Here is a 26,904-nt window from a genome sequence, read left to right as displayed (position 1 = left end):
GTTCTCTGATTTAAACTTGATGATGAACATCCGCTATGCGATATGTAGCGATCGTCTGGGTGGGATCCGCGTCAACATCGAAATTTCTTCCATAGATGGTTTCCCACTGGTATGTGCGAAGCTGAATCTAACCGTCAGCTTTATTTCCACCGACATCTCCACTAGTAGTTTCCTTCCAACTGGGCAACGGCAAAAGCGAAATATCCATGTTTCAAAACCTGGAAGAAATAGGCCTCAGAATTGTTTTTTTCATTTTGTTTCTGAGGATATGAGACACGAAGGGAGAATTTCTTCTATCCGGTGGTTTCATGGTTTGCTTAGGCAAGCTTAGATTCACGTGAAAGTTTTATTTACAAAAGCTGATAGGGTCTTTTCGATTGTGAGAAGTGATGGAATGTGCAACTTTTAACCTCGAAATCTTATACTAATCAGTATAGGGGAAAAGGCTCTAATGTTGGTCTAGGGACCTAAGATTGGGCCCATCGCTAAAAGTCTGCAATTTATCAATTTTATCTAGATGAACGCGTCATTATGACGGTACTAATGGATATTTTTGGTCGCTATTGAAAATTTAGTCGATTGCTGAATTTATGTATAGGCCCAAATTAGGGACATATAGGCCGACATAACCTACATTTCCCCTATATGCAATGTTAGGCAAAATAACATATCAGTGCCAACATTTCAAAGGGGCGTAATTGCTTTTGTAAACAATGACTTTAGCCGTCAATTTCTCGTGAATGAAATATTACCTATGCAAAATAGCAATGCTAGCTGGTAGAGGAGACATTCCTCTACCTGCTGGTGTTATTATTTTTCATTCGTGAGCTTTTATTCGCGAGAAATCGACGGCTAAAGCCATTGTTTACCAATGCAATTACGCCCCTTTGAAATGTTGGCATTGATATATTTTTTTTATTTTGAGCTGCTGAATCTGAATCTGTCACAACCCAAGAAAAATTCAATAACATTACAATGCTTTTCGTAAAACATGAATTTTTAGAGCAAATTTTCTTTTTCCTACAAATTATTTTTATTGTTTTTCAAGTCGAGAAAATCGTTTCCTTGATATGTTAATGGTAGATTGACAAACATGAGACGGACCGAAAAGTTTTGGATCACCTGTGCTACCATGGGAGTTGGAGGCGAACCAGCCTAAGGCTGAAAGCCTCCTAAATAAAGCTAAATAATAATGCTACCATGGGAAGGAGAGGGTTAAAAATCATATCATACTAGCTTTACCATTTTACTTGAGGCTGTCTAGTAAGAAGAAAGGACTTTAACAAACTTAACCTTGTTCAAGCAACTGATGTAATTAAAATTAAAATTACTTTCATTTTCAGATTCCAGCCTACACCGCAGATCATCATCAGAGGCTTCATGGGAACAACTGAAGAAGCGTTGAAATATCTCCAACGGGATTACTACATATCACTAACAGGTTATCTTTGCAAGGTACGCTCCGCCTTTCGCATAGGATAGATGCACCAGTCATGGCTAAACGTTCCTATTATGGTGTGTTCTAATTATGGCCTACGAGATTCCCACATGCCATAATTGGAACACACCTTAGTAGAAACGTATAATGGCCATGACTGTTACATCTACCCTACCTATTTTGAATCCAAATTTGCATTACAAAAAATGCTCTTACACTTTCTTTTTTAGGATAAATCCGACACGGGAGTGCGCAAACTGCTCGAGGACGGTCGCCTTCCTCTGGAACGTCTCCTGGTGGAAACCGATTCACCCTTCATGTACCCGAACACACGTGCTTCCAAGCTGCCGCAGCACGTTAAAACTGGCCTCACCGAACGATCTCTGCTGTACTTGCACCGCTACTGTACCTTTCAACGTAACGAACCATGTAGCTTACCGGCGATCGTGGAAATGATTGCCGCATTCATGAACAAAAAGCCCGAAGATGTTGGCTTGGCAACGGCATTCAACGCGCTCAAGTTATTTGGCCTGTCCCAATGATGGGAATTCAAACGAGACAAAAAAAAACACAACGACAATGAGCTCTAAAACGAAAACGATATTTTCCCAATCCCATGATTTTATCCTATTATCAAGAAACGATTTCACATCCCTATCGAATCCTGTTAACGTAAAATATTTTAAACACGATTTTATATTCCTTGCACACCAACACACGATTGTTAATTTGAACCTATTTAAGTCTTGCCTGATGATAGTTATCAAAAAACGTATATTAATGTTGTTCTAATTATTGTACCATGTGGCTGCTCCAAGAGCTATTCTTTATTACTACCTACCGCTGTTTTGTACATTTTAGGTAAAAAAAATACTGCGCGTAGATGCATTAGATTGTAAGCTTGAACAAACGAATTGTGTTAATTTGAATTTATGTTCTATATGTGAAGCTAAAGACTGAAGTTACTAAAACATTAGAAGAAAAGGAAAAGTGAGACGAAACGTTAAATTTGAAACACCAACCGCTAACCAAAATGTTTACTACTAAATGCGCTAATCCCGCAGGATTTGGCGAGGGTGGAAAACCTACTCGTTTCCCGAGAAATGGTACTCGATCAGGGAACAATCTCAGTTAGTATAGGCAAAAGCGTTTCTACACATTCCTTGCCAATGGCTGTTTCTCGAGAAATGACTAGATTTTGGATTCCGGAGGCCTCTCCGGAGGCTTTCTTTTAGAAGCTTCTAGAAGAATTTTGAAAATGAAGAAAAAAAAGCAATCGTGTCGCCAACTGACTACGAAAATGACTAGATAGAGTGCTCTTATCATGTTGCTAAGAAATATTGTTAGATCTAGATATTTAGGGGGAAACTATTTCATCAAGTGATTGTTGTTCACTCAGTTATACATATTTGTGTTGAAAGGTGACGAAAAACAATATAATTATAGGAAGAAAAGTGCCATAATGTATCTTACTGTAAAGATTTGAATGTGACACTCTGTATTCACCGTGTAAATTATTGAGATTGAAATAAAAAGAGTATATTTTTATAGAAAAGTGTATCGTTTATTTTGTCCTAGTCGAAAGTTAACGTCTCTAATACAGAGCTGGGATCATCAAGATGCATTTTGTGACCTTTAATGCTGCAGTATCGTTTGCTGTAGCCACAGAGGGTGCATTCTACTTGGACGAAGTTTTGTTTTTCCTCCGGAAATTCTCCCGAGTCGCGATAGTTGGCAGTCGTACCAGGATTCAGAGCTACTCCACATCTGGTACAAATGGTTCGCTTGATAGCAGGTTCTCTGGATTGAAAATATAATCATTAAAATCGCTGAAAGTGCTTGTTAAAATGTTCTCAATCCTCAATTTGTTATTTGGAATTTTAAAAAAAGTTCAAAAAATTAGCAAGTACCAATCTTCAGAAATACTGATAATAGAAATGGCATTTATTAGCTGTTTATCCGAATTTTTCACAAAAAGTGTTTACTTTTCTAATCATGATTGCCTTTGGTATTGTAAATTAATCAATCATATTCTCGTTTACGTTCGGAACTTATTTTCCTTTTTTGTATAAAAATACGGTTTGAACGAAAACGAGAATATGGGTAATTGTTCACCCATATGCTCAGGGAGGATACCATTTTCTACCTACGCGCCTTTAGTGACTAGGCTATTGGGATGATAGTTCCTCCTATTCTGCGAGTCACATGACTCTCTCACCGGTGAAGTGACTCTCCATTTGAATGGCATGGAGAGTCACCTCACATGATGTGACAATTGTCACCTCACCAGTGACAGAGTCACGTGACTCGCAAAATAAGGGCGAGTATCAATTTCACCATAAGTGAAATGCACGAAAAAAAATGCATAGTTTTATAACTGACAGGCTTTCGTTTTAGTAGCAATAAATTCTGAAGTGCTTTTTGAATAGTTCGTATGTAACAAACGTAAACAAATTAATATTTTAAAACTATCAGACACTACTTTCCCCCCTATTCTGCGAGTCACGTGACTCTCTCTCACCGGTGAGGTGACAATAGTCACCTCGTGTGAGGTGACTCTCCATTTGATTTACATGGAGAGTCACCTCACACGAGGTGACAATTGTCACCTCACCGGTGACAGAGAGTCACGTGACTCGCAGAATAAGGGGGTTTGCTTACTCTTCCTAATGGCAAAAATTTGGGCTCGCTACATGATTTCTGTTTCATTTTCTCATTAAAAAACTATGTGTCGTATGTGCCAACTAACCAAAATATAGCGTTGCTCAATGTTACATACGACATCTAACTTCTATGGGGGTGTTACTAGTCGTATGTAACAAATTTTACAGAAGCGTAAAAACTGTACATACGACCTGTTGTTTTCATAATAAAAGTGCAAATTTTGCAAATCTTCAATATAAACGGTTGTGGGTGGTCTATTAAATGATAACTACGCTTTCCGTGCGATATTACTCATTATAAAACATTTTAAACCACTAAAATAGGCACGGTCGAATGTAGCACCACGGCATGCCAAAGGTCGTAAAATATTGACAGAGATAATAGTTAATAAGAATATGATATGAGATGATAGTTAATAAGAATTTTGAAAGAATCATCTATCTCATTGAAAAAAGAAACAATTTTTTGTTCACCAAAATAAATCACTTCGTTTCTCTAATTGACAAAAATGTTACATACGACCCAATCAAAAAGGACTCCAGAATTATAAATAACAAATAAAAAAAATTAATTATAGAAATAACCGTTATTTGCAACAGTATTCAAAGATCAGTGTTCAGTACATTTAAAAAAAATGCATCATATCAATTAACATGCTCGAATTGAACATAATATTATTATACTCACTCACATTCGTAGGGTGGCCTTTTTACCAATAGATTTCATCAGCTTCCCGTAATTTCCGGACAGAGCCGGCACCGAGTAAGACATCATCATCGAAGCCTGATAGAGGAAATTCATCCGTTCGTAGATGTCCCGTCCGGGGCAGATTCGAGCCTGCCGTTTACTTTTATTGCCATTATTGTTTTGTTTTTTCGCTGGTTGATTGGTAGTATCCGAAGACATTAATTAATGCTGAACTATTGTAATATCCCTATTATCGCAATTCCAGCGTAGAAATCTCAATCTTAATATCAAAAGGTCATGTTTTTTGTTTTCATATTAAACCTAAAAATTTTAGGTTTGACAGATAGAAACTGTTGACACGAGGGATACCCCGTTAGTGGAGCAACACGCTTATCAGAACATAATTAAAAATGCAATCAAATCAATGTAACACGCTATTCTGGGGCTACTCAGTGACTGGGTAGATCGCACTCATTTTTGCATGCTGTATGGAGTTGTCAAAAATTAAGTAAACTACACGGTTAGAAAAAAGTACCCAGTTTTTTTTTATTTATTATCGTGATTTTTAGCCGTAGGCTACTTCATCACGTACGGCCATTTCACTTTTACCTACTTTTGACTAGTTTGTCTCCTTTTCTCCTTTTAATATTGTCAAAAACAGAGAAGCAAAACCACCCAACAGGGGTAGTAAAGTGTGGGAACCCAACGTTGAGTAAAATCATATTTACCTACTTTTAGGTACAACTAAATTACTTTTGGATAGAAATCTACACAATAAGATTTTTTTACAGTATACCGTAGTTTTTTACCGAATATGGAACATTCGGTAATCTATTTGGTAATTTTTTAATTTACAATTCGTTCGGTAAATTTTGTTCCCTTGTGAGCTGTCAAAATGTACTGACCAGGACTGTAAATTTTGCTGAATGATGCAATATAGCGTTCGGTATAATTTTTACCGAATTGGCTGTACTTAATTTGCCTGAATTAATCATGATTTTTATTGATTAATTAATTAATCATTTCTAACAACAAATCTGAAGATTCATTTGAATAATCATTTTTTTATTATCTATTAACATACATTTTCATCGTGCGTCCGTATATAAAGTAAGAACCTGACCGTGGTTAGCGACCCAGCAGCGAACTGTGCACAAATTCGCTTTTTGCTGTTGTGGACGAGGTTTGTGTGTGACATTTGGCCATTTAATGTCCATGTCTTCTGAAAGCAATTGGCCCAGAAATGAAAAAAAAGAATTATATAATTAATACTTTTGACGTAAATTGGACGGATTATAGGAAAAAAGTAACGTACTTACTAGTCACGAAGGATAGCTGAAGAACACTCAACTTCAAAATGACAGCAAAGCTTTACAGTGTGAAGTTTACAAAGCTGTTCTGTATTTTTTTTACAAAAATCTGGTACATTACTGCTGTTTGTTTTTGTAAAAGATTATGTTTACAGCACATTCGTCACAATGTTTACAGTATTGCGGAATTGCAGCCATTTACAATTTAGATCAGTAATTTTGATTTACAGTTTTCGGTAGATTTCGTAGATTTCTATAAATTACGGAAATTCAGCAGTTTTGATTGCGGAAAATTGGTAAATCAATACTTTTTACAAAGCTTTCGGCAAAAATTATATTTTACAGAACGAATCCAGCAAAAAAAGTACCGAACAATATTTAAGAAATTTGGTGTGTAGTGGAAAATTTCATACACGCTAAGATGCACATACCTTGAAGTCGGTAAAGAATACCTAAATATCGGTAGAAATTACCGATAATCGAAAAAAGTGCACATACCTAAATTATCGGTAATCATGGATTACCAATAATTAACGATAAAAATTACATCACAATTACAATTTATAGTAAAAAATAGCCTATTTTAAGTAATATGTAACGATTTTCGGTAAAAAATACAGATAACTTTTAACCGATAATTTTAGGTAATCGTACAACTTTTCCCCGAAAACCAGTTCCTCGAAAGTTTTATCCCCGAAATACGATTCCCCGAATGAACCAGTTCCCCGAAAGGAACGTTTTCCCGAAAACTATTTCCCCGAAAGATACAATTTACACTGTGCGATCTATTTAAATATGATCCTTGGGTTCGTTACAACTTATCTATATGAAATTGAGAAAAATATCTTTGCTGAATATTCATAAACAGAATAAAGTCGTTCAACACCCTAGATAAAGTTTGTGGTTATGACTTGTTATGACATTTGGCGGTTTATCAAATTGATATCTGATTGTAATGAGCATAAAGACTGAGCTTTGATATAAAGAAGGGAAAATTGTGTCAGTTTCATCAAATCTTTCGCTGGTTAACTACTTGTATCGAACAATACCATAATACACATATCAATGTGTGTCGAATTAAAGTGGACTTTACACGACTGTTTGTATTGACAATAATCGTATTGTCAATGCATTTTATATTGACGTCAATACATCGGTATTGACAATATATCTGTATTCACATCATCAATATTATTGTCAATACTTTTAAGTATTGACAATATTTCTTACCCTGTGGGGTTCGCTTAAGACAATAGTTTGACTTTCGTTAAAACTACATGTAAATCTGTGAAATTTTACCGAAATCTCAACAGCTGAACGTTCGGTAAACAGTTCGGTGATTTTTCACAGATTTCCTGTAATTTTTTACCGAATATTCTGAAATCGGTGTATGGTGTTTTCTTCTTGCTCCACACAATTTTGGATTCGGCCTATAAGGAGTCACAAAGTGACTATAGCATGTATTGCATGGGGACGTATGGTATCTTTTATTTATTAGTATGGAGTTTTTTAACGTTCGTACCTATCCAACACACACACACACACACACACACACACACACACACACACACACACACACACACACACACACACACACACACACACACACACACACACACACACACACACACACACACACACACACACACACACACACACACACACACACACACACACACACACACACACACACACACACACACACACACACACACACACACACACACACACACACACACACACACACACACACACACACACACACTCACACACACACACACACACACACACACACACACACACACACGCACACACACACACACACACACACACACACACACACACACACACACATACATTTTATGCAATTAGCTCCATGGAACATACCAAGTTATACGTCAAATAATCAACTAAGATAAAAAGAAGGAAAAATTCTTGCAACAAACAAAATTTTCCCTTCTTTGTATCACAGCTCGTTCATTAACGTTTTGAAGAATAAATATCTTACTAATTTATAAAACTGATATCTAATCGTAATCAAATTAAAAAAAAACGAGCCGTTAGGGGCCATACATTAATTATGTCACGCGAAATTGAGGCAAAATTAATCAATCACAGATTTCTACACGTCCCTCCTTAGGGCGTGACATAATTTGTACATCAACCCTTATACAAAGAAGAAAAATCGTTGTTTGTTTCAAGAAATGTTCCTTCTTTGTAGCACAGCTCGTTTCTTAACGTATCGCATAACATCTACCCTAATAAAAATGTTATGGTTAATTAGCTTAACTACGTGTTCTGGGTATCATCCAAACCATTTGTGGAATAGTTCACACATTTGGGTTATCGTTCGTTTATGGTAATTTTTTATTAGGGTATCTAATTGGTTTTATCAAAGAGATATCATTTTTCTTTCTTTGTATCACGGCTCGTTCTTCAATTTTATTACAATGAGATATCGCTTTGATAAATTAGTAAGATATTTATTCTTCAAAACGTTAAAGAACGAGCTGTGATACAAAGAAGGGAAAATTTTGCTTGTCGCAAGAAATTTTCCTTCTTTGAATCATAGTTCATTCTTTGACGTATAATATGGTATGATCCATGGAGCTAATTGCATACAATGTGTGTGTTTGTTTGATAGGTACGACTGTTAAAAAAAACTCTATACAAACAAAGAAAAGATATCATGCGTCCCCATGCCATACATATTAGTCACATGGCGACTCCTTATAAAGGGTGTCCACGATGAAATTGCCACACTATGAAATTGCTCTAACTTTTTAACCGTTGGGTAGAATTTGATGAAAATTTGGGTGGATTTAGTTCATAGTGCATTATTTACATCCTGCAAGTTTTAAAGTCCTGTGATCAAAACTCGCGGAAATGGAGTCGAAAGAACAGCTCGTGCGTGATAAAATCTTGCGCATTCATCACGAGAACAAGGATCTCTCGCATCGTTCCATCGCTAAAACGTTGGGAATCGCGAATTCCACGGTGTCGCGAGTGGTTAAGCGGTTCGAGGAACGGTTGACCACCGATCGGAAGCCCAGAAGTGAAGGAAAAAGTATTCCGTACAACACCAAAAATCACAACCGCGTAGTTGGGGCCTTCAACCGAAATCCGAACGCCTCTGTTAGGGATGTGGCTAAGAAGCTGCACCTAAGCCGAAGTTTTGTCCAGAAGGCCAAAACTAAGGCTGGGCTTCGAACGTTCAAGGTACAAAAGGCCCCTAATCGCGACGAGAAGCAGAACAAGTCCGCCAAAACCAGTGCCAGGAAGTTGTACCTCAACATGCTGACGAAAGTTGAATGCTATCATGGACGACGAAACATATGTGAAGGCCGACTTCAAACAGATCCCCGGCAACCTGTTTTTCACGGCCAAGGATAAGTTCAGCGTTCCGGAGCATGTCCGCACTCAGAAGATGTCCAAATTTGCGAAGAAATTCCTGGTTTGGCAAGCCATCTGCACGTGCGGGAAGCGGAGTGCACCTTTCGTGACCCAGGACACGATGAACGAACAGGTGTACATAAAAGAGTGCCTCCAGAAGCGACTGCTTCCTCTCCTGAAGGCCCACAACGTCCCAACAATCTTCTGGCCGGATTTGGCCTCATGCCACTCCAAGGACGTACTGAAGTGGTATGCGGACAATAAGGTCAATTTCGTGCCGAAAATGTTCAACCCTCCCAACACTCCGGAGCTCCGCCCCATCGAGAAGTACTGGGCGATTATGAAGCAGCACCTTCTTAAACGACCTAAGGTAGTGAAGACAGTCGAGGAACTGAAGAAAGTATGGGTTTACATGCAAAAAACGGTTGATTCACAGGTTGTGCAGAATCTTATGGCCGGGGTTAAGGCCAAGGTGCGGGCATTTGCGTATGGACTGTAAATAAAATACGAGTAAAATCTAGAGTAAAATGGTAAAATGAAGTTTAATAGTTATTTCTCAATCCCTGAAAACTTGATGGCAATCGGATGAAAACTCGAATTTTGCGAATCAATTTTGTGTGTGGCAATTTCATCGTGGACACCCTTTAGGGTGAATCTAAAATTGTATGGAGCACAAAGAAATCAATATGTGTTGAATAAAGACAAAAGTTTGATTTTCGTTAAATCTACATGGAAAGGTCAAAAGCTGCTGAAATAGGATTACACCGATTTCAGGAGCTTGACCTTTACATTTTGTTTTAACGAAAGTCAAACTATTGTCTTTATTCGACGCACATTAATATTTTTTATTGCGGTATTGTTCGATACAAGTAGTTAACCAGCGAAGATGCGCAGATTCGGGGAAATGGTACATTCGGGGAAATTATTTTCTGGGAACTGTGCCATTCGGGGAATTGTATTTCCGGGAAAAGTTACATTCGGGGCAATAACTTTCGGGGAAAGTGTTTTCGGGGGACTGGTTTTCGGGGAAAAGTCGTACAATCATCGTAGCTAAGAGTGTACGACATGCACACAAGTAAATGAAAACTACTTTGACCCGCTTTACCTACTTTTGGGTTCCTGCACTATAGTGGCGAGATGTGTGAAAAGAACTTACTTTTGGGTACTTTTTTCCTACCGTGCACGCTATTTCAGAACTACCCAAATTTGGGTAGAATCCACCCAGATCTGTCAAAACTGAACCTACCCAAAAATGGGTAAACTATGTTGGGAGTGACAAGTTGACAAATTAACAACGTCGATCGGATTCATGTCGATGTTGTTCATTTGTCAACTTGTAACTGCCAACACAGTTTACCCATTTTTGGGTAGGTTCAGTTTTGACAAATTTGGGTGGATTCTACCCAAATTTGGGTAGTTTTGAAATAGCGTGTGTGTTTTACTGTGATGAGTGGAATCCTCGGTGAAATCTATACCCAGATTCTAAATGGTTCTGATACCAATATTTCCTAAGTTAAAAATGGCGTCAACGTCCATAGTTCGGTTCCAGTCTGCTCCGTTTGACTATTTTTTGTTGACAATATTTTTCAAAAGGCTACCCGCATAAATTCGAATCATTACTTGACCTTACCAAAAATGATTAAACATAGTTTATAATCCCTGCTAAACATTAACTGAAATGATTATGGAACTTTACATGAACGTTTGTGTGATAAAGTTTTAACCTTATGTATTATGGTTTTTTGGAAGTGAACCTTACAAATAATGGGTGGTTAAGAACCATTACCATTCAAAATTCTTGTTTCCTCCATACATTTTTGGGAAAGGAATTATATTGGGACCATTTTATTTATGATTTGAGAACTTTAAATGTAATGGTTATGGTAGTCGATAAGGTTCATATATGGTTTTGTAACATCAATCAACTTTATGTGGAATCGGTTGCCTGTAAATTACTGATTACCAATCCGCGATTTATTCCACGTAAAGTTGACCGATAATACAAAATCATTAATGGACCTTACTGACTACCATAACCATTACCATTAAAGTTCTCTAACCATAAGTAAAAAGGTTCTAAGGTCCTCTCTCCGAAAATGTATGGAGAAAACAAGAATTTGGAATGGTAATAGGCGTTGACGGCACCGTCGAAAAATTTGCTCTTCCAGCAAATTTAGACTGTTTCTTATGGGAATTTTCGGTGGAGTGAAAGGATAGTACAAATCCGCCATGTTTCACGCACAGAATTTTCTCATAGGAGTAAAGAGCTACAGAGTCGCCGTCAACGCCAATGGTCCTTAACAACCCATTATTTGTAAGGTTCATTTCCGAAGAACTATAACCCAACCGGAATACAGTTCGTTTATGGTATTTCTTTATAAGGGGAGTAGCCTCAAAATAGCGTGAAGAGCAAAATTAAGAGTGAACCTTTAGTTACCATTGGTAGTCATTGGCCGATAATTTACAAATTTCCATAGGGAGTGGTCTTATTTTTCGATTATCTACAGATCTAAACTGATTTACAGCTGAAATAACCACACATTAAAAATTCGGAAGATCATAACCGCTGAGACAATTTCATAAATCTTAATTTTTCTCATCAACAATATACGGAAGCACCCGATACAGAAAACAAAATATTCTACGTGGATGATGATTTCAAGCACCTGCGGTGGATAAATTAATCAGAAAAGGTGAACATATTTTCCTCTTCTTAAAGGCCGGCGCACAATGCATACGTTTTCGGGTTTTTGACAGATAATGCATGGGCTAAATGTCAAAAAACCTGAAAACGTATCCATTGTGCGCCGGCCTTAGGCTTCACGGTGAAATTTTCCACCCTCATCACTCTTTTGTTGGTTCTCCTATTGACCGCCAGAAGCTGAAACAATCGCTTAGTTTCTATTGGCGATCTAACGATAGCGCTTGTGGCGAATAGGAGAAATAGAAAAATGATGATGGTCTTAACATTTGGCACGTTGAGAGGAAAGAAATCTTGAAAAGCATTTATTATCCGAAAAAAAAAATATTTGTCATTTTTTTTAAAGCTGCTACGGAAGAAACCTCAAAAGGTATCCGATAGACGTATAATTTTAAAATTTTATGTTTTTGCTTAGTTTTCGTTTAGATCTTTAGATCTGAGCTTTTCTAACCTTGTATGTACAACCAAATTTATGGAAAATACTTTATTCGTTAAATAAAAGCGTTTTAAAAATATTCTCCCATATATGGGTATACCTCGCCGTGCAAAATTATGATACCATCACAGACAATACCATGTGACTATTGGCAAATCAAAGTTGGCACTTGTGGAGAATAGAAGAACTATGAAAGTGATGATGGTTTCAAAATTTTACACGGTGAGGTATACGAGTACAATCTTAAAATAATTCTATTTTGCAAATGGAGCATTTTATTTAAATCTGGTTAATGCTACGTTAGTAGAAAACTTAAGGACTACTCAATAGACATATAATATAGAGAAAAAAAAAAATTCTTTTCAGATTTTTAAGTGTATACATAGATTTCAGCTTTTCTACCACTATAGCAGATAAGAGATGAACTAGCCCCAGGCTAAAAATCTCTATAATAAAGACTAAAAAAAAAAAAAAACACTATAGCAGAGACCAGATTTAAATAAAATGCTCCATTTAAAAAATAAAAGCATTTTAAGATTGCATTCGAATACCTTCACGTGGAAAATTTTGAAACCATCATCACTTTCATAGTTCTTCTATTCTCCACGAGTGCCAACTTTGATTTGCCAATAGACAGACATCAGACAGACAGACAATACCAATACCAGTGATACCATCATCAGTTTTCTAATTCTCCTATTTGCCACAAGTGGCGCTTTATGCTATCGTTAGATTGCCAATTGGATTAGCCTATACGCCTTTTTAATGCACCACCAACGTAGAATGCGCCACGCGAGTTCGAGAAGAAACGTCAACCAAACCGTTTGTTTACATCAGAATAAGTATTTTCCCCAACGCAAATAACAGCATTTCAGTGTCAACATTTCAAAGGGGCGTAATTGCTTTTGTAAACAATGACTTTAGCCGTCAATTTCTCGCGTATGATATCTTACCTCTCCAATATTACAATGCTAGCTGATAGAGGAAACATTCCTCTACCTGGTGGTGTCATTATTTTTCATGAGTGAGTTTTTATTTGCGAGAAATCGATGGCTAAAGCCATTGTTTACAAATGCAATTACGCCCCTTTGAAATGTTGGCACTGATTTCTTAAATATCTTGCAAATTTCCATCGGTAATTCAGTGCCAACATTTCAAAGGGGCGTAATTGCATTTGTAAACAATGGCTTTAGCCATCGATTTCTCGCGAATAAAAGCTCACTCATGAAAAATAATGACACCAGTAGGTAGAGGAATGTTTCCTCTACCAGCTAGCATTGTTATTTTGAAGCGGTAAGATTTCATTCGCGAGAAATTGATGGCTAAAGTCATTGTTTACAAAAGCAATTACGCCCCTTTGAATTGTTGGCACTGAATTGTCTTATTGTACGATTTTCCACAAATCTGAACTGATTTGCACCTTCACTATTGGCAAATCAAAGTTGGCACGCGTGGAGAATAGAAGAACTATAAAAGTGATGATGGTTTCAAAATTTTCCACGGGGAAGTATACGAGTGCAATCTTAAAATGCTTTTATTTTGTGAATGGAGCATTTTATTTAAATCTGGTTAGTGTCATGGAACCAAATTAGGCATGTGGGGGTATAAGGAGATAATCATAGGGGGTAGCCCCTTAGATAATAGGGGGGGGGGGGGGGGGTAACGTACAATATAGCATGCTAATTTTAAAATCGGCGCATAAACTCAAGCTAATATTGAATCCCGAGCAAGACCGGGCACACTCAGCTAGTTATTTATATTATATGTTGTTATTAAAATAAAAAAAAGATATGTTGTCAAAAATAGATTTTATTGCATTATTATTGCATGCAGCCTGTAATAATAAATATACAATATAGGGCAACTTAAGTACGGTTTGCATATTTACAAAAAAAAAAGTATTTCCATAAAAAAGAAAATATTTCTGGGTCTTATGAACATTTTAAAATACTGATTCAGCTTCACTGGACGGAATAATTCCACATTCAACACTCCTTCGTCGTTCGTTGCTTTACACAACACCAAAATGTACCACCTTGATGTTGGGAATCTTTTTATTGTCCTCGTTGTTTTCCTGCTGCTCATTGCTGTTGCTGTTGATCTCTGAAAAGGAACAAATGAATGCTTATTTTTTAGTTTATAAAGGCTGTTTAACACAGCATCTAGGTAGAGTTGATTCAGACCTTGCATAGGGGTAAAATCTTTCAGATAGTCATCGTTTGGATGGCACAGGGGTAAACTTTCCGCCAGCTCCCGTCTCGGGTCGGCAATCATTGAACTGTACGGAGGTTTGCGCGATTTTTCACCCAGTTTATCCTTTCGGGGAATTTCCTGGAATGAATGATTCATGAGCACAAGTTTAAAATGTACATGGTACAAGCTTACCGGAACGACAGCGACCGTAACGGTATCGGAGAATTTTACTTTGTTCTTTTCTCCGGTTTCCTTTTTGGCAGAGGAAGAGGACGAAGAGCTGCCCGGTTGTGAAAATCCAGATGAGGACGGCCCGGGTATCGCTAGTAAGGAAGAGTTTGTACTATTGGACAGAATGGAAGCTGCAGGTTCTTTCCGACGAGGAAATCGTAACCGGTCGATCACTTCTGGGGGTTGTTGGTGAAATTTCGACTGGAACTTGGATGGAATGTTGCCGGATATGAGCGGATACTGATGGATCACAGTTCGTGGAGCGTTATTGGCATTGGAAGGATTTGGAATGCTTCTAAACTGGGGCTGTGATGCCTGCGAGGTGAACCAGGGTTTTCTAGGACGCCGGGCGAAGTCCGGTTCGTCTTGTACTATTGGAATGCCGATCGTCTGATCGAGAATGTTGGTTGGAGGGTACTTCAGTGCGTTCGGCGAGCTAATTGGTTTAGGAACCACATCAATGACAACGTGTTGACCGTTAGGAGGAGGTCGGGACGCGGCTGGGTTATCCACAAAATCCACGTAGAAAGGTTGTCGAGAACTGCGGTTGGTTATGTCGAGTTGCTCCATCGATAGACTGCTGGCGGGTGAGGAGTACAGTTTGGCTACCTTTTCCCGAGGATTTAAGCGAGCTCGCACATTGCCCCGTTGGATCGACGATCCAAAGTAAGGCGAGGTGTTATCAGAGATGGAGAGCAGATTACTCGAGCTCAGTGACTTTCCTTTCAGTTTAGTTTGTGCTATTCTTGACTGCTGCTGTTTGCTAAGTTTTAAAGCCATTGCTGTTTGGCTGCGTTGCATTGTCGTGGTAGGTGTTTTCTTCGCTACGTACGGCAACGGAGGTCGATCGCTGTTGAACTCTGATTTTTTACGCACATTCGCTGTGGACATCCGAGTAGCTACACTGCTGGCACTGCTGCTTTCGATTGTCTTGGGTAGAGGAGGATGCTTCAGGGCTCCGTTCCGTATTTGGGACGACTTTGATGAACTGGACGACGTCGAATAAGATTTGAAGCTAACAGCATCGGTGCTGGTTATTTTGGCTGCCCGTGGTAGCTGAAGTTGAGAACCTTCACGTTCCGATTCTTCGTCTTCTTCTTCTTCCTCGTCAAAACTTTCCGCACAGAGTGAGCATGAGGAATTCGAGCACAATGAGTCTGAAATGTTTATAATTATGTGCATAACATCTTTTATCAAATCTATTTGTTTTTATACTTACGTTCGCTATCGCTCCGGTCCGTGCATATCCGGTTGATGACAGCCACCTTCTTCAGTGCCTCTTTAGCCAGTTCTACATCGCCATCAGTTTTAGCCTTATCGTGCAACTTGAGAAACAAATCAGCATCGTTGATATCGATCGCCAAACTGAACGCTTTGTTGTAGGATTTATTTCGCAGCAGATAGTGAAAAAATCGTAACGTTATATCGTTGACCTGATCGCCAAATTCTACTTCAGTCTCATAACACAACGGTTTTACAGGTACCAAAAAGCTCCCCAGAGCTTTCTGCAGTTGCAATTCCCTCTCCGTTCCCAAGGGTTGCCTAAAGATGTAGTTTGCTATTCGATGCAGCGACAGCAGGCACATGGCGCCATATGTGTCCCAGTTTAGGCTAAGCAGTATATTGATAGCCTTTTCCACCTGGTTCAAGGAGATGTATTTGTGAATCAGCACGTCTGCCGTTAAACCGGAAGTGTGGACGTCCCCTTTCAAGCCAGTGCCACCAACGAACCGAACACATCCAAGAGGACCGTTCTCAAAGGCTAGCAGCAGGAAGCAGTCCGTGATGGCATTTTTCTCGAAGTGTTCCGTCATTTCCGGCTTTTTACTCCAGCATAGTTTGGCAAGATTGGACGGATGGGAGAAGTAGTTGGAAAGGTCCAGAATGCTAGACGGAACGACATCTTCACTCATCAACTGCGTGCGCACGCAGGATAGGGCAATGTCGAAACACTGCAGCTGACACTTTTCGTTTGCGATTATCACGACCGACGAGTCACTGTGCCACGAGACGAAGGTTGGTATCTAGAAAAAGCATGATGGCGGTCAATGTTTCGAACAGTTGGGTGCTGGGTATAATTGTAAGAAAGTGTTTTTAGGCTGTGTTGGCTCAATTGGCGAGTTAAATTTAACTCGTGGTTAAAAGTGACAGATGGAAAATTATTGAATAACCCTGCTATTCGAGCGTGATTATTTCTGACAGACTAGAAGTTAAATTTTGGCAACCGTGGCTGAGTTCTGTTTGAAAACCGATCTATCCATAGCATCGGAATTTTCGAAAATTGAAAATAACTTTCCAAATGTCACTTTTAACCCTGAGTTAAATTTAACTCGGCAATTGGGACACAGCTTAAAAATTGACGAAAATTGGTGTTACTAGCATACCTAATACCTAAGCGTTAGCGTTGTTATGATACTAACATACCTAATACCTAAGGTTCAGAAATAGGCATCATTCTGATGTACCTAGTTTTTTTTCCCTTGATTTGTTTTCCGTGCAGAGCACCAATGCTACCGACGCCAGGGAGACAACTCCCACACCTGGACCATACCTATCGACCCATCAACTCATGAACCGGGGACTAACGGCTTTACTTCTCTTCCGAAGGAAGGCGTGATCAGAGATGTTATGGGATTAAACCCAGGCCTGCTGGGGTGATAGGCAATCACGCTTACCACTACACCACCGGTGCCACTATACCTATATGTATGATATTGAGCGTTTTACCAATACTTGTATATTATTACTACAGGTACTTCTAGAGCACATCTCACAATAACGGTAAATTTCTGCAGTAACGTTCCCTGTTCCCAATTAGGGTGACAATATGGTCCATAAATGATCTTCCGGCACGAAATTCTGCTGAACATCGCTTTCAACCAATGATCCGCATACGGGAATGCCATCCTTTTAGTAAAAGATCTCGGCTCATCATTCTGAATTCGGAGCGGCAGCTACCCACTGAAACCAGACTCGAACAGTACAGAAAGCATCAGCAATGTCGACAAACTTGTTTCGCCTTCGGCACATCGTACCCCTGTACCAATGAAGTACAGGAAGCAGATCGTGAAATATGGTTGTATTAGTAATCAAAAAATCAACGTAAACGCAAGTAGTGACGTCACTAATTGCTTGTATCGTACAGGGGTTTTACTCACACAACTAACCGATTGCTTCACCTCGGTAATCCAGCTCATTGCCCCTGTACTACGTATGTATTCCTCTTCGGTTTGTCACTGGCATTGCTAATTTCGATATTTTCCATTTTCCATTCCGACTTCCATCCCTAATCAGTTTGGATATTACTGACTAGCTAGGTTTTCGTTCGCCCGCCTTATTGCGGCTTTTGCTTTCCTACGCTCCTCAATCTTTCTCCAGATTTCATCTGTGATCCACTCTATTTCCTTCAGATAATTTTCACTCGTCAGTCGTCACGATAAAGACACTGTAGATGGCCGTCTCGGGCATCGAGGTCTTCAAAGAACGACATTTTCACTGCTGTATTTTTTAGGGTGGTGTGTCCGGGGATGTATTAAATCCAATTCCATGCAGCTGATAACATACCGAAATGTAATTCTTCATTGTTGTGCAGAATTCCGGAGTTATTCGACGAACGACCTTTTCGCTACTGGATCTTCTAGCCCGAGTCTCTTCTTTTGTCGTTAGAACCGTACAATACTTAGGAGGAACTCACCGCTTAGAAGGTGATGATCAGACGCGATTTGGATGCTGCAGCTATTTCTTTTTTGGTTTCACAAACATTTACTTGGTGCAAATTAACAATATCGGTACCAAATCAAGATCAAAACATATTAAATAAATTTAGCACACATATACTACTCTGTTCCTCACTCTTCCGAGACTGGATGGACGTTGTCATGATGACCTAGGAAGGTTCGGACATTGGCGCAGGTGCTGATTATTACCGAATTCGGGATAGTCGGTAACTCCTTCTCCATCCGCAGTACCTGTAGGGCTTTCATCAGCTTCTTTGGCACGATTCCGGTTGCCGAGAGTACTACGGGAACATTTTTCGAGACCTCCACCAATCCCCACAATACCTTCAACTGCACGGTCAATGGACGCGATTTTGTGGTTGAGTGGAACGGCGATGTCAATTATGACGACTTTCTTGGCACCTTTGTGGTAAACCATAACGTCTGGGCGGTTGTGGTGGATGATAAGATTCGTCAGTACGGTGCAGTCCCAGTACAGGTTGAAATAATCATTTGCCAGAACAGGATCGTGGTGCTATAGGTGTTTGGTACAAATTCATCAAAAAGACCACATTGCAACGCCAACTGTTGGTACACGATCTTGGCGACTCCATTGTGACGCTCGGTGTAGGCTGCATTGGCGAGTACTGGGCAGCCTGTCACAATATTGTCAATGGTTTGAGGTCCCCAACAACTGTGCATTTGGTTATTATCAGGATTTGCAGGAGAATTTTAATTTTTGTATGAGTAAATGTATGGAAAATGACACGAAACTATTCATTCCTGAAGGAACTACGTGGACATGACGAGGCAATAATGAACAGGCCGAGAATTAACGAACAAAAGAATGTTTTATTAAAGCAAACTTGAATTGCTCACATCGAGCTCTTGAATTGGAATCACAGCGAAAAATAACAGGAGTGACCAGGTCAGGTAATCCAACGACTACCTTGATTTCACCCCCTCTCGCTTAGATAGTCCCTTCATAGTCCGAAGTTCCTTAAATCGTCCGACGTCCAACTATTTAGTGAAGAAGTCAGCCAACTGGTTGTTGCTGGCAATCGGCTCCACCAATAGCTTACAAAACAAATCCGCTTACTGATTTCCGGTCGTCAGTATCGGTGGCCCAGTCTGAATCAGCAAACCCGATGAGTGCCGCCGCTTGATTGTCTCGAGTAAACGTAAAGCAACACTCCATCGATCCTTTTGAATATCGTACAACCCGTTTCAGAGCTGTCCAATGTTGTTGTCCAGTTTGAAGTTGGAATCTCCCCAGATATCCGATAGAAAAGCAAATGTCCGGCCTTGTGGACATCATCAAGTACATCAGGCTTCCCAATAATTCACGGTACAGTTCTTCAACACCTTCGGCCACTGACGATCCAATTTCAATCCTTTCTCCATTGGCGTCCTTGTTGCATTGCACTCCGCCATGCCGAACTTCTGCAAGATCTTTTCCAGGCTGGTTTCTTGAGACAGCATCATTCTACCATTTTGTTGATCGTACCGTATCTTCATCCCAAGAAAGTGACTCAACTCTCCACAATTGGTCATTTCAAACATCGCCGACAGTTCGCGTTTCAGCTTCATTATCGTGGTCAGCTGCAGACCTGCTATCAGGAGATCATGGACATACAGCACGATGAAAACAACGTCGTTACGTTGTATAGGCAATAGTCGTGCTTGGAACGTGTGAAACCTAGCTTCAGCAGCGCTTGATTGAATTTTTGATTCCAACAACGAGGAGAATGCTTCAGACCATACAACGATTTCTGTACCTGGCACACCAGCCCAGGGTCTGCCTTGACGCCATCCGGAACAGCCATGAAGATTCTCTCTTGTAGTTCACCATGAAGGAACGCCGTCTTGACGTCCATCTGATGGAAATGTAATCCCCTTTGTACGCCTACGACCAGCACATTTCGAATCGTCGTCAACTTCGCAATGGGCGCATATGTTTCATTGTAGTCCAGACCAGCCTTCTGCAAGAAACCTTTGACTACCAGTCTTGCCTTGCATCGCACATGGTTTCTTTCTTCATTCTCTTTCACGCGAAAGACCCACTTCGACTGCAAGGGCTTGACACCGGCAGGGCATTCCACCGTCGTTCACACCTTATTATCCTCAAGAGATTTTAACTCGTCTCTAACTGCGGTTATCCAGAGCTGTCGATCTTCTCGATCTATGATTTCGGCGTACGATTCCGGGGATCTGGGAGAGTTGAAATTTTACCAGCAGATGTTGCTCTAAACCCAGTAAAGAATCAAGTAACTTACCTGGGAGCCTGCGCTCCCGTTCACTGCACCTAGTGTCAGACCCTGAATAGTCATCACCTCTATGTTGTGAAGGAAGTGCCCCAGGGTTTTCGGATGGAGCTTCTTCGGTTGATTCTTCATCCAGATCAACGGTGCTTTGCGTATCCGGATCGACTTCATCTTCGGATTAGCTTTCGATAACAGCTACTGCTTCTTGTTCGGCCGACGAATTGTCCCCTTCTGGCGGATACAGCATGGGAATCACTAAGGGAACCTTCGAGCCTTCATCTTCTTCATTTGCGTATGGTAAAGAAGCTTCATCGAACTTGATGTCACGAGAGATGAATACTTTTCTTGCTTTTCTGTCCCATAAGCGGTAGCCATTTGGGGCATAGCCAATCATGACCGCCTCCCGACTCGTGTTGTCCAACTTCTTCCTCAGCTGGTTTGGAAACAACGAAAACGCTTTACATCCAAAGATACGCAGCTTGGAGAGATCAGGTTTCGCACCTGTCCAGTGTTCAACAAGTGTACGATTATCCGGCAGAGCAGCAATAGGACACCGGTTCAACAAGTACGTTCCAGTAAGTGCTGCCTCCGACCACATGAATTTTGGCACATTTGAGTCGATAAGCATGGTTCTCACCTTTTCTACTAGGGTTCGGTTGAACCGTTCAGCCACGCCGTTTTGTTGAGGCGAGTAGCTACGGTTGGCTGAATTTGAATTCCTTTTCGTTTGTAGTACGCTTTCTGTTCTCCGGAGCAATACTCACGTCCTTGGTCGACAGTTAGTGCAAATTCGTTTTTCAAACTGGGTGGTTACCATGGCTTCATACTCTTGAAAATGTACGAAGACTTCGGACATTTTCTTCATCATGTAGATGCACGTAAAATGGCTGTAAGACAAAATATCTCGATCCATCCCAAGCCGGCGGATCGATTGGCCCGCACACATCCGATTGTATCCGCTTTAGCAATCGACTGGCTCGCTCACGAGTTCCGTTGAAGGGTTCTCTGCACTGCTTTCCAAGCACACATGTGTCACAGAAACCAATTGAATCTACTTTTGAGCCAAGACCTTCCACCATATTGTGTCGAACTAACCTATTCATCGTGGTCTGACTGGCGTGACCCAAACGACGATGCCAGAGATTGCTGACTTCCGCTGCACAGAGATTTGCTGTAGGTCCTACCACGTCCAGATCTAACTCCAACTCGTAGAGATTTCGTCGCAACTGTGCCACACCGATCGCCGCATCACCTTGCTTATCAGCGCTTGATGTTTTCCGCAGCGGCTTGTGAACAACACGTCAATCCCGGCTTGGGACATCTTATTGACAGAAAGCAAATTGCCTCGCAGCTCTGGTACAAAAATTACATTTTTCATCTGGAACAGAATTCCTTCTTTGGAAATCCTCTTGACTTTGCCTTCATATTTCCCAACAATCGACACACCATCTTTGGTCACATCAATAACGAAAGGTTGTCTGAGCCTCCGGACCGACTGCATGCAATCTAAACTGTTAACCAGATGGTCGCTACATCCGGAGTCCACGTAGAAGATGGTTCGCTTGTTCTGCACCTTTGGTTGCTTCTGGTTCACTATGAACGAAACTTCTTTTCTTCCATCCGCTGCGTTGACGTTACCATCGGTCTTCTTGACACGACAATCTTTCATCATGTGGCCGTTTTGCCACATCGATGACACTTTCCGTTGAACTTTCGTTGCTTCTTATTTCTGCCTCCAACAAACGCTGCTGCCTTGTCTTCGCTCGAATCTTCCATCCTATCAGACCACTTGGATTCTTCAACCAGTAACCACTGTTTCACAGTCTCCAATGTGAGGTCGTTCTCGTTGATATTCTCTAGAGCCGTTACAAGGGAGTCGTAGCTATCGGGAAGGATGAGAAATAATTGCGATACCATGTCGTTCTCTTCGAGCTTCGCACCTGCCGATTTGAGTTGGCGTATGATATCGTCGAACTGTTGAAAATGATGCCATCGAAGTTCCTTCTTTCATACGGAGCCTGACCAACTGCTTCCGCAACAGGGTCTGACTTGCTACAGACTTCTTCGCATATGTATTTTCCAGTGCCTTCCACATTTCTCGAGCAGTCCCCTTGTACCGTACTATCCCTAGACATTCATCAGAAAGGAACCCAACTAGCAAGGACTTCGCTTTCCGATCTGTCTGCCAAAACTTCGCCCTTCCCTGGTCCGATTCACCGGGAACTGACTTGGTTAATACGTTCAAAACTTCTGCCGTATCCAGGTGCAGTTGAACTCGGAACCGCCAATTCTCGAAGTTCGTTCCATTCAACTGCGGAATTCCGGAGCCTTCCTTCGTAGATGAGCCCATAACCTGAAGGAACTACGTGGACAGGACGGGGCAATAATGAACAGGCCGAGAATTAACGAACAAAAGAATGTTTTATTAAAGCAAACTTGAATTGGAATGACAGCGAAAAATAACAGGAGTGGCCAGGTGAGGTAATCCAACGACTACTTTGATTTCAATTTCCACACTTCGAACTTAGATTGGGAATACAATGCAGAACAACTTTGTGGAAACTGCAAATTGATTCGACCTATTTTTAAAAAGTTATCAAACTTTTACTTTGACCAATTGCTTCACTCATAGCTACAAGCTCATACTACGCCTGTAGGTTGGTGCTGAGCAATAGGTCTAAAGTAAAGTAATAATTTTTTTTTTTCAGAAGTTATAACGATTTGCAGTCTTTGACAAAGTTGTTCGGCATAGTATTTCCAATCTAAATAGTTTGGTTAAAATTGAGCAATTTTTGAATTTTTGACAAGCAATTGAACAGTTTCGTGACGTTTTCCCATACAAAATTTACCATTTAACCGCAAATCCAGATCATAACTAAATTCGCTCAAATTTTGCACAGATGTTGGGGACCTCAATACGCATCGAAAGAGGAATGGGGAGCATAGGGTTGTGATCCACCATATAAACATAAGCCACCCTAATGACTATTATACCGGCTTCGCTCACTGGAGAGTGTTCACCTCGGATCAGCCCTAGGGCATAACTACTGTTGTTTTATGTCGTTATTGTTGTTGTCATTGATGTACAAAATTGAAGATATGTCAAATTTTGTACCATCATAGTAGTCGTATGTTTCAATTGAAAATTAAAAATCATAATGCCTAGTCACGAGGGAATCGTGGAAAAGTGCGCGTTCGCTTTAGAAAAGTAAAACAACCGAAGTCCATTAATCAAACCGTGTTGTTAGCAAAATTTTAAACAGATTAAAATAAAAGTAATCTGATTTATCCTAAAATACATCCGTGTACAAATGTTCAACGGGTATGATAAATGTCAGTTATTCATTTTAATCTAATATCTTTGTTTCGAAAGTGTGCTCTTCAAATAAAAATAGGCATAGATGGAGACCAAGGATCATTCAAAATACGTTTAAATATTGATGAAAGTTCTTATCAATTAACTGATTAACTGCTACTGATCATGTATGCCCATTGCTACCGAGTAGGACCAGTCGATGATGAAAAGCACAACGGTTTTTGGTACCGACAACCCGATTACCGGCGGGCATAAACTTTGTTCAACCCACCATCGGTACACCAATTTTCGACCAACCACTTTCAAGTGAACAACTTACGAATGCTGCCTTAACCAGGTGCGTAATTCCTCGACCTTCGTCGAACAGCACTACCGATCCATCGATGCATCCCAACATGAGCTTCTCGTGATCGGGACTGAATGCATTGCAGCAAACCTGTGTCTGCAAGGGGATCGACGTCACCGCTACCCGTCGCATCTTCGTTTTGTGAATCTGATAAATACAGCTGTCGATGGTCACATCGCCCTACAATTAAGTACAATAATGATTAACTAGCTGAAACTTTAAAATAAATTCCCAGCCAAACATAACGAACTGCAAAATTATGCTAATTGGACGCATCTAGTTTGCACCCACTCGAGGCGTCCTTGTCAAATAATTAATAAAAAAAAGTGCACTTCAGTTTGGCTATTGTGCTAACACCGTGGGAATCACTCATCTGCATCACTTACCTTTTTGGATATTTTTTGCTCCACCGAATGGACCTGAAAGCCATTCATGAGCGAAAAGTCTACCGAAATGGGATCATACTCGGTCCAGTAGTAGCACAGCAGCTCCATCTTGGCCCCGTTCAATTTGTACACATGCAGATTTGCCCGATCCTGGTCCTTAACCGTTGGTCTCCACGGGTAGACCTCATTTTGGGACGATTTGGTCCACACAATAACCAAATCATGCGAACTGCTACAGACTAAATGTTTGGGAATCTTCCTGGTCGTTGGTCCTCCTATTATTACATTATAGATCTTGGGGTCCATCAAACTGATCTTTTCGAGATTATTTTTCCTTGAGGTCGGTTTCTGCAGATGCACGAACGTAATCTGGTTTTCATTGTACGATATTAAAATGTGCGCTTGGGTAATTATCACGTCCGTAATCTGCTCGGAAATCAGCTTTCCAATAAAATACTTGTCAAAGTATATACGGTTAATGTCGCCATTAAATGGATTTATGAATATGTGAATCAATAGTCCGTTCGAGAGCATAATCTGCAGAATGATATTGTTTCTCCACTTGCAGAAGACAATGCGCCTCTGCTTAAGCTCTTCCTCCAGCAGCTTCAGCGCATTCCTCAGCCGGTTCGGCTTTTTATTATCCACGTTCCATTTGCACCCCCTCGACTCGAAGTAGTGTTTTTTGCCTTCCGAATATATTGATTTAGCATTTTCCGACTTCTTCTCAAAATACCTAAAACGAATGCAAAAGAAGATGAGTGACATAACATAATGAATATCTTTAATACGTGGTTTATCATTGTTGTTTGCTTTGAGGCCTGTGAAAAACGACGGGCATGCCAGCCTGCAAGAAGCATAGAGATGGCAAATGAAAGACAATAGCAAGACCTACAGCCGATGGGAAAGACCTCGCGTAATCGATTAAGAAATCTCAACCAGCCCAAGAGTATTCTTCATTCTCTGTAGATCCCAAGTACTCTGTAATCATCTTTATCATTTGCCCTTCTTGCCTGCCGCCTGCCTCTGGAATGGTACTCACTTGGCTGCTCCCAGATCGGTGTCCTTGGCGAGGATGTCCTCCTTGGTAGACCAGAAGCGCAGCTCGCTCAGCAATGTTAACATTTTCCGAAGCGTAAACAGAAAACACTTGTAGCAACATCGAAACAAAGATTCCCTAATTCCGACGCGAAACTCAAGATTATTGAATCACTTTTGCACTCAATACCGTAACACTGACTGCGAGAACATAAAATAAACTAAAATCGACTGTGAAGCTACATTTTTTCGAAGAAAAACAACGAAAAACAAAATACTGCGAAGTCAACTACCTGTTGAATCAAGGAGCCATCTTTAACTTTTCGTTTGCTGCGGCTGTGTCTGTCAAAACGCCTCGAGCGAGAGGGAGAGAGAGCAACAATGATCGAAGGTTTGAACGAGACAGGAATAATTGCATGCCCTGTGGAAACTTTTGTTGGAAACGTAAACATCTGGTTGTGCACGGAAACGGAAAAATAAAATTTATTGTGCAAATAAATATCTATAGAGCTGGAATTACCCTAATAAAAATTGTACACAGAAATTCAAAACAACCCAAAATTAAGTTCTTTTCACTCATCTCCCATGTTCCGTACGATAAGCCAAATTTGGGTAAACCGGCTCAAAGTAGTTTGCATTTAAGCACGGCAAAAAAAATTACCCATCGCTAAGTTATTTTCAATTTTTTCTACCCAAAATTAAGTTCAATTAACTCAAATTTGGGTATATCGCATATTACTCAATTTTGGCTTCTTGTACGGAACTAGACGGTTGAGTCGAATCTT

General features: G+C 40.3%; 3 protein-coding genes across 4 annotated transcripts in view; 1 reads left to right on the top strand and 2 right to left on the bottom strand.

Annotated features, from left to right (window-relative positions):
* The window catches only part of LOC135701830 (3'-5' ssDNA/RNA exonuclease TatD), a 48,712-nt gene extending 45,719 nt beyond the window's left edge, over positions 1 to 2,993 (top strand). The window contains exons 3-4 of the mRNA XM_065222770.1: positions 1,344 to 1,455; positions 1,669 to 2,993. Coding sequence (XP_065078842.1) covers positions 1,344 to 1,455; positions 1,669 to 1,980 — 424 coding nt within the window. The 3' untranslated portion in view covers positions 1,981 to 2,993. The remainder of the gene's footprint in view (positions 1 to 1,343; positions 1,456 to 1,668) is intronic.
* Positions 1 to 26,904, bottom strand: part of LOC135701835 (zinc finger SWIM domain-containing protein 7-like) — a 96,600-nt gene that overhangs the window by 64,234 nt on the left and 5,462 nt on the right. The window lies entirely within an intron of this gene.
* Positions 14,399 to 26,440, bottom strand: frtz (WD repeat-containing and planar cell polarity effector protein fritz). 2 transcript variants are annotated; one of them, XM_065222746.1, is made up of 7 exons: positions 26,124 to 26,440; positions 25,082 to 25,817; positions 24,669 to 24,875; positions 16,273 to 17,077; positions 15,015 to 16,210; positions 14,813 to 14,907; positions 14,399 to 14,732 (listed from the first exon to the last, which is right to left on the bottom strand). In XM_065222746.1, exons 1-6 carry the CDS (start codon positions 26,204 to 26,206, stop codon positions 14,842 to 14,844), a joined length of 3,093 nt encoding a protein of 1,030 aa, XP_065078818.1. In that variant the 5' UTR covers positions 26,207 to 26,440; the 3' UTR covers positions 14,399 to 14,732; positions 14,813 to 14,841. The 2 variants fall into 2 exon arrangements, with proteins under 2 accessions (XP_065078818.1, XP_065078816.1); XM_065222744.1 differs by having other exon boundaries at positions 14,405 to 14,732; positions 14,813 to 14,960.

The sequence above is a fragment of the Ochlerotatus camptorhynchus genome, unplaced genomic scaffold, assembly GCF_037179485.1.
Source record: "Ochlerotatus camptorhynchus isolate MF236.1 unplaced genomic scaffold, CSIRO-AGI_Acam_v1.1 ptg000177l, whole genome shotgun sequence".
In the NCBI taxonomy this organism is placed as follows: Eukaryota; Metazoa; Arthropoda; class Insecta; order Diptera; family Culicidae; genus Ochlerotatus; species Ochlerotatus camptorhynchus.
Note: the sequence above shows the minus strand (reverse complement) of the source record. Positions and strands in the feature narration are given on the sequence as shown.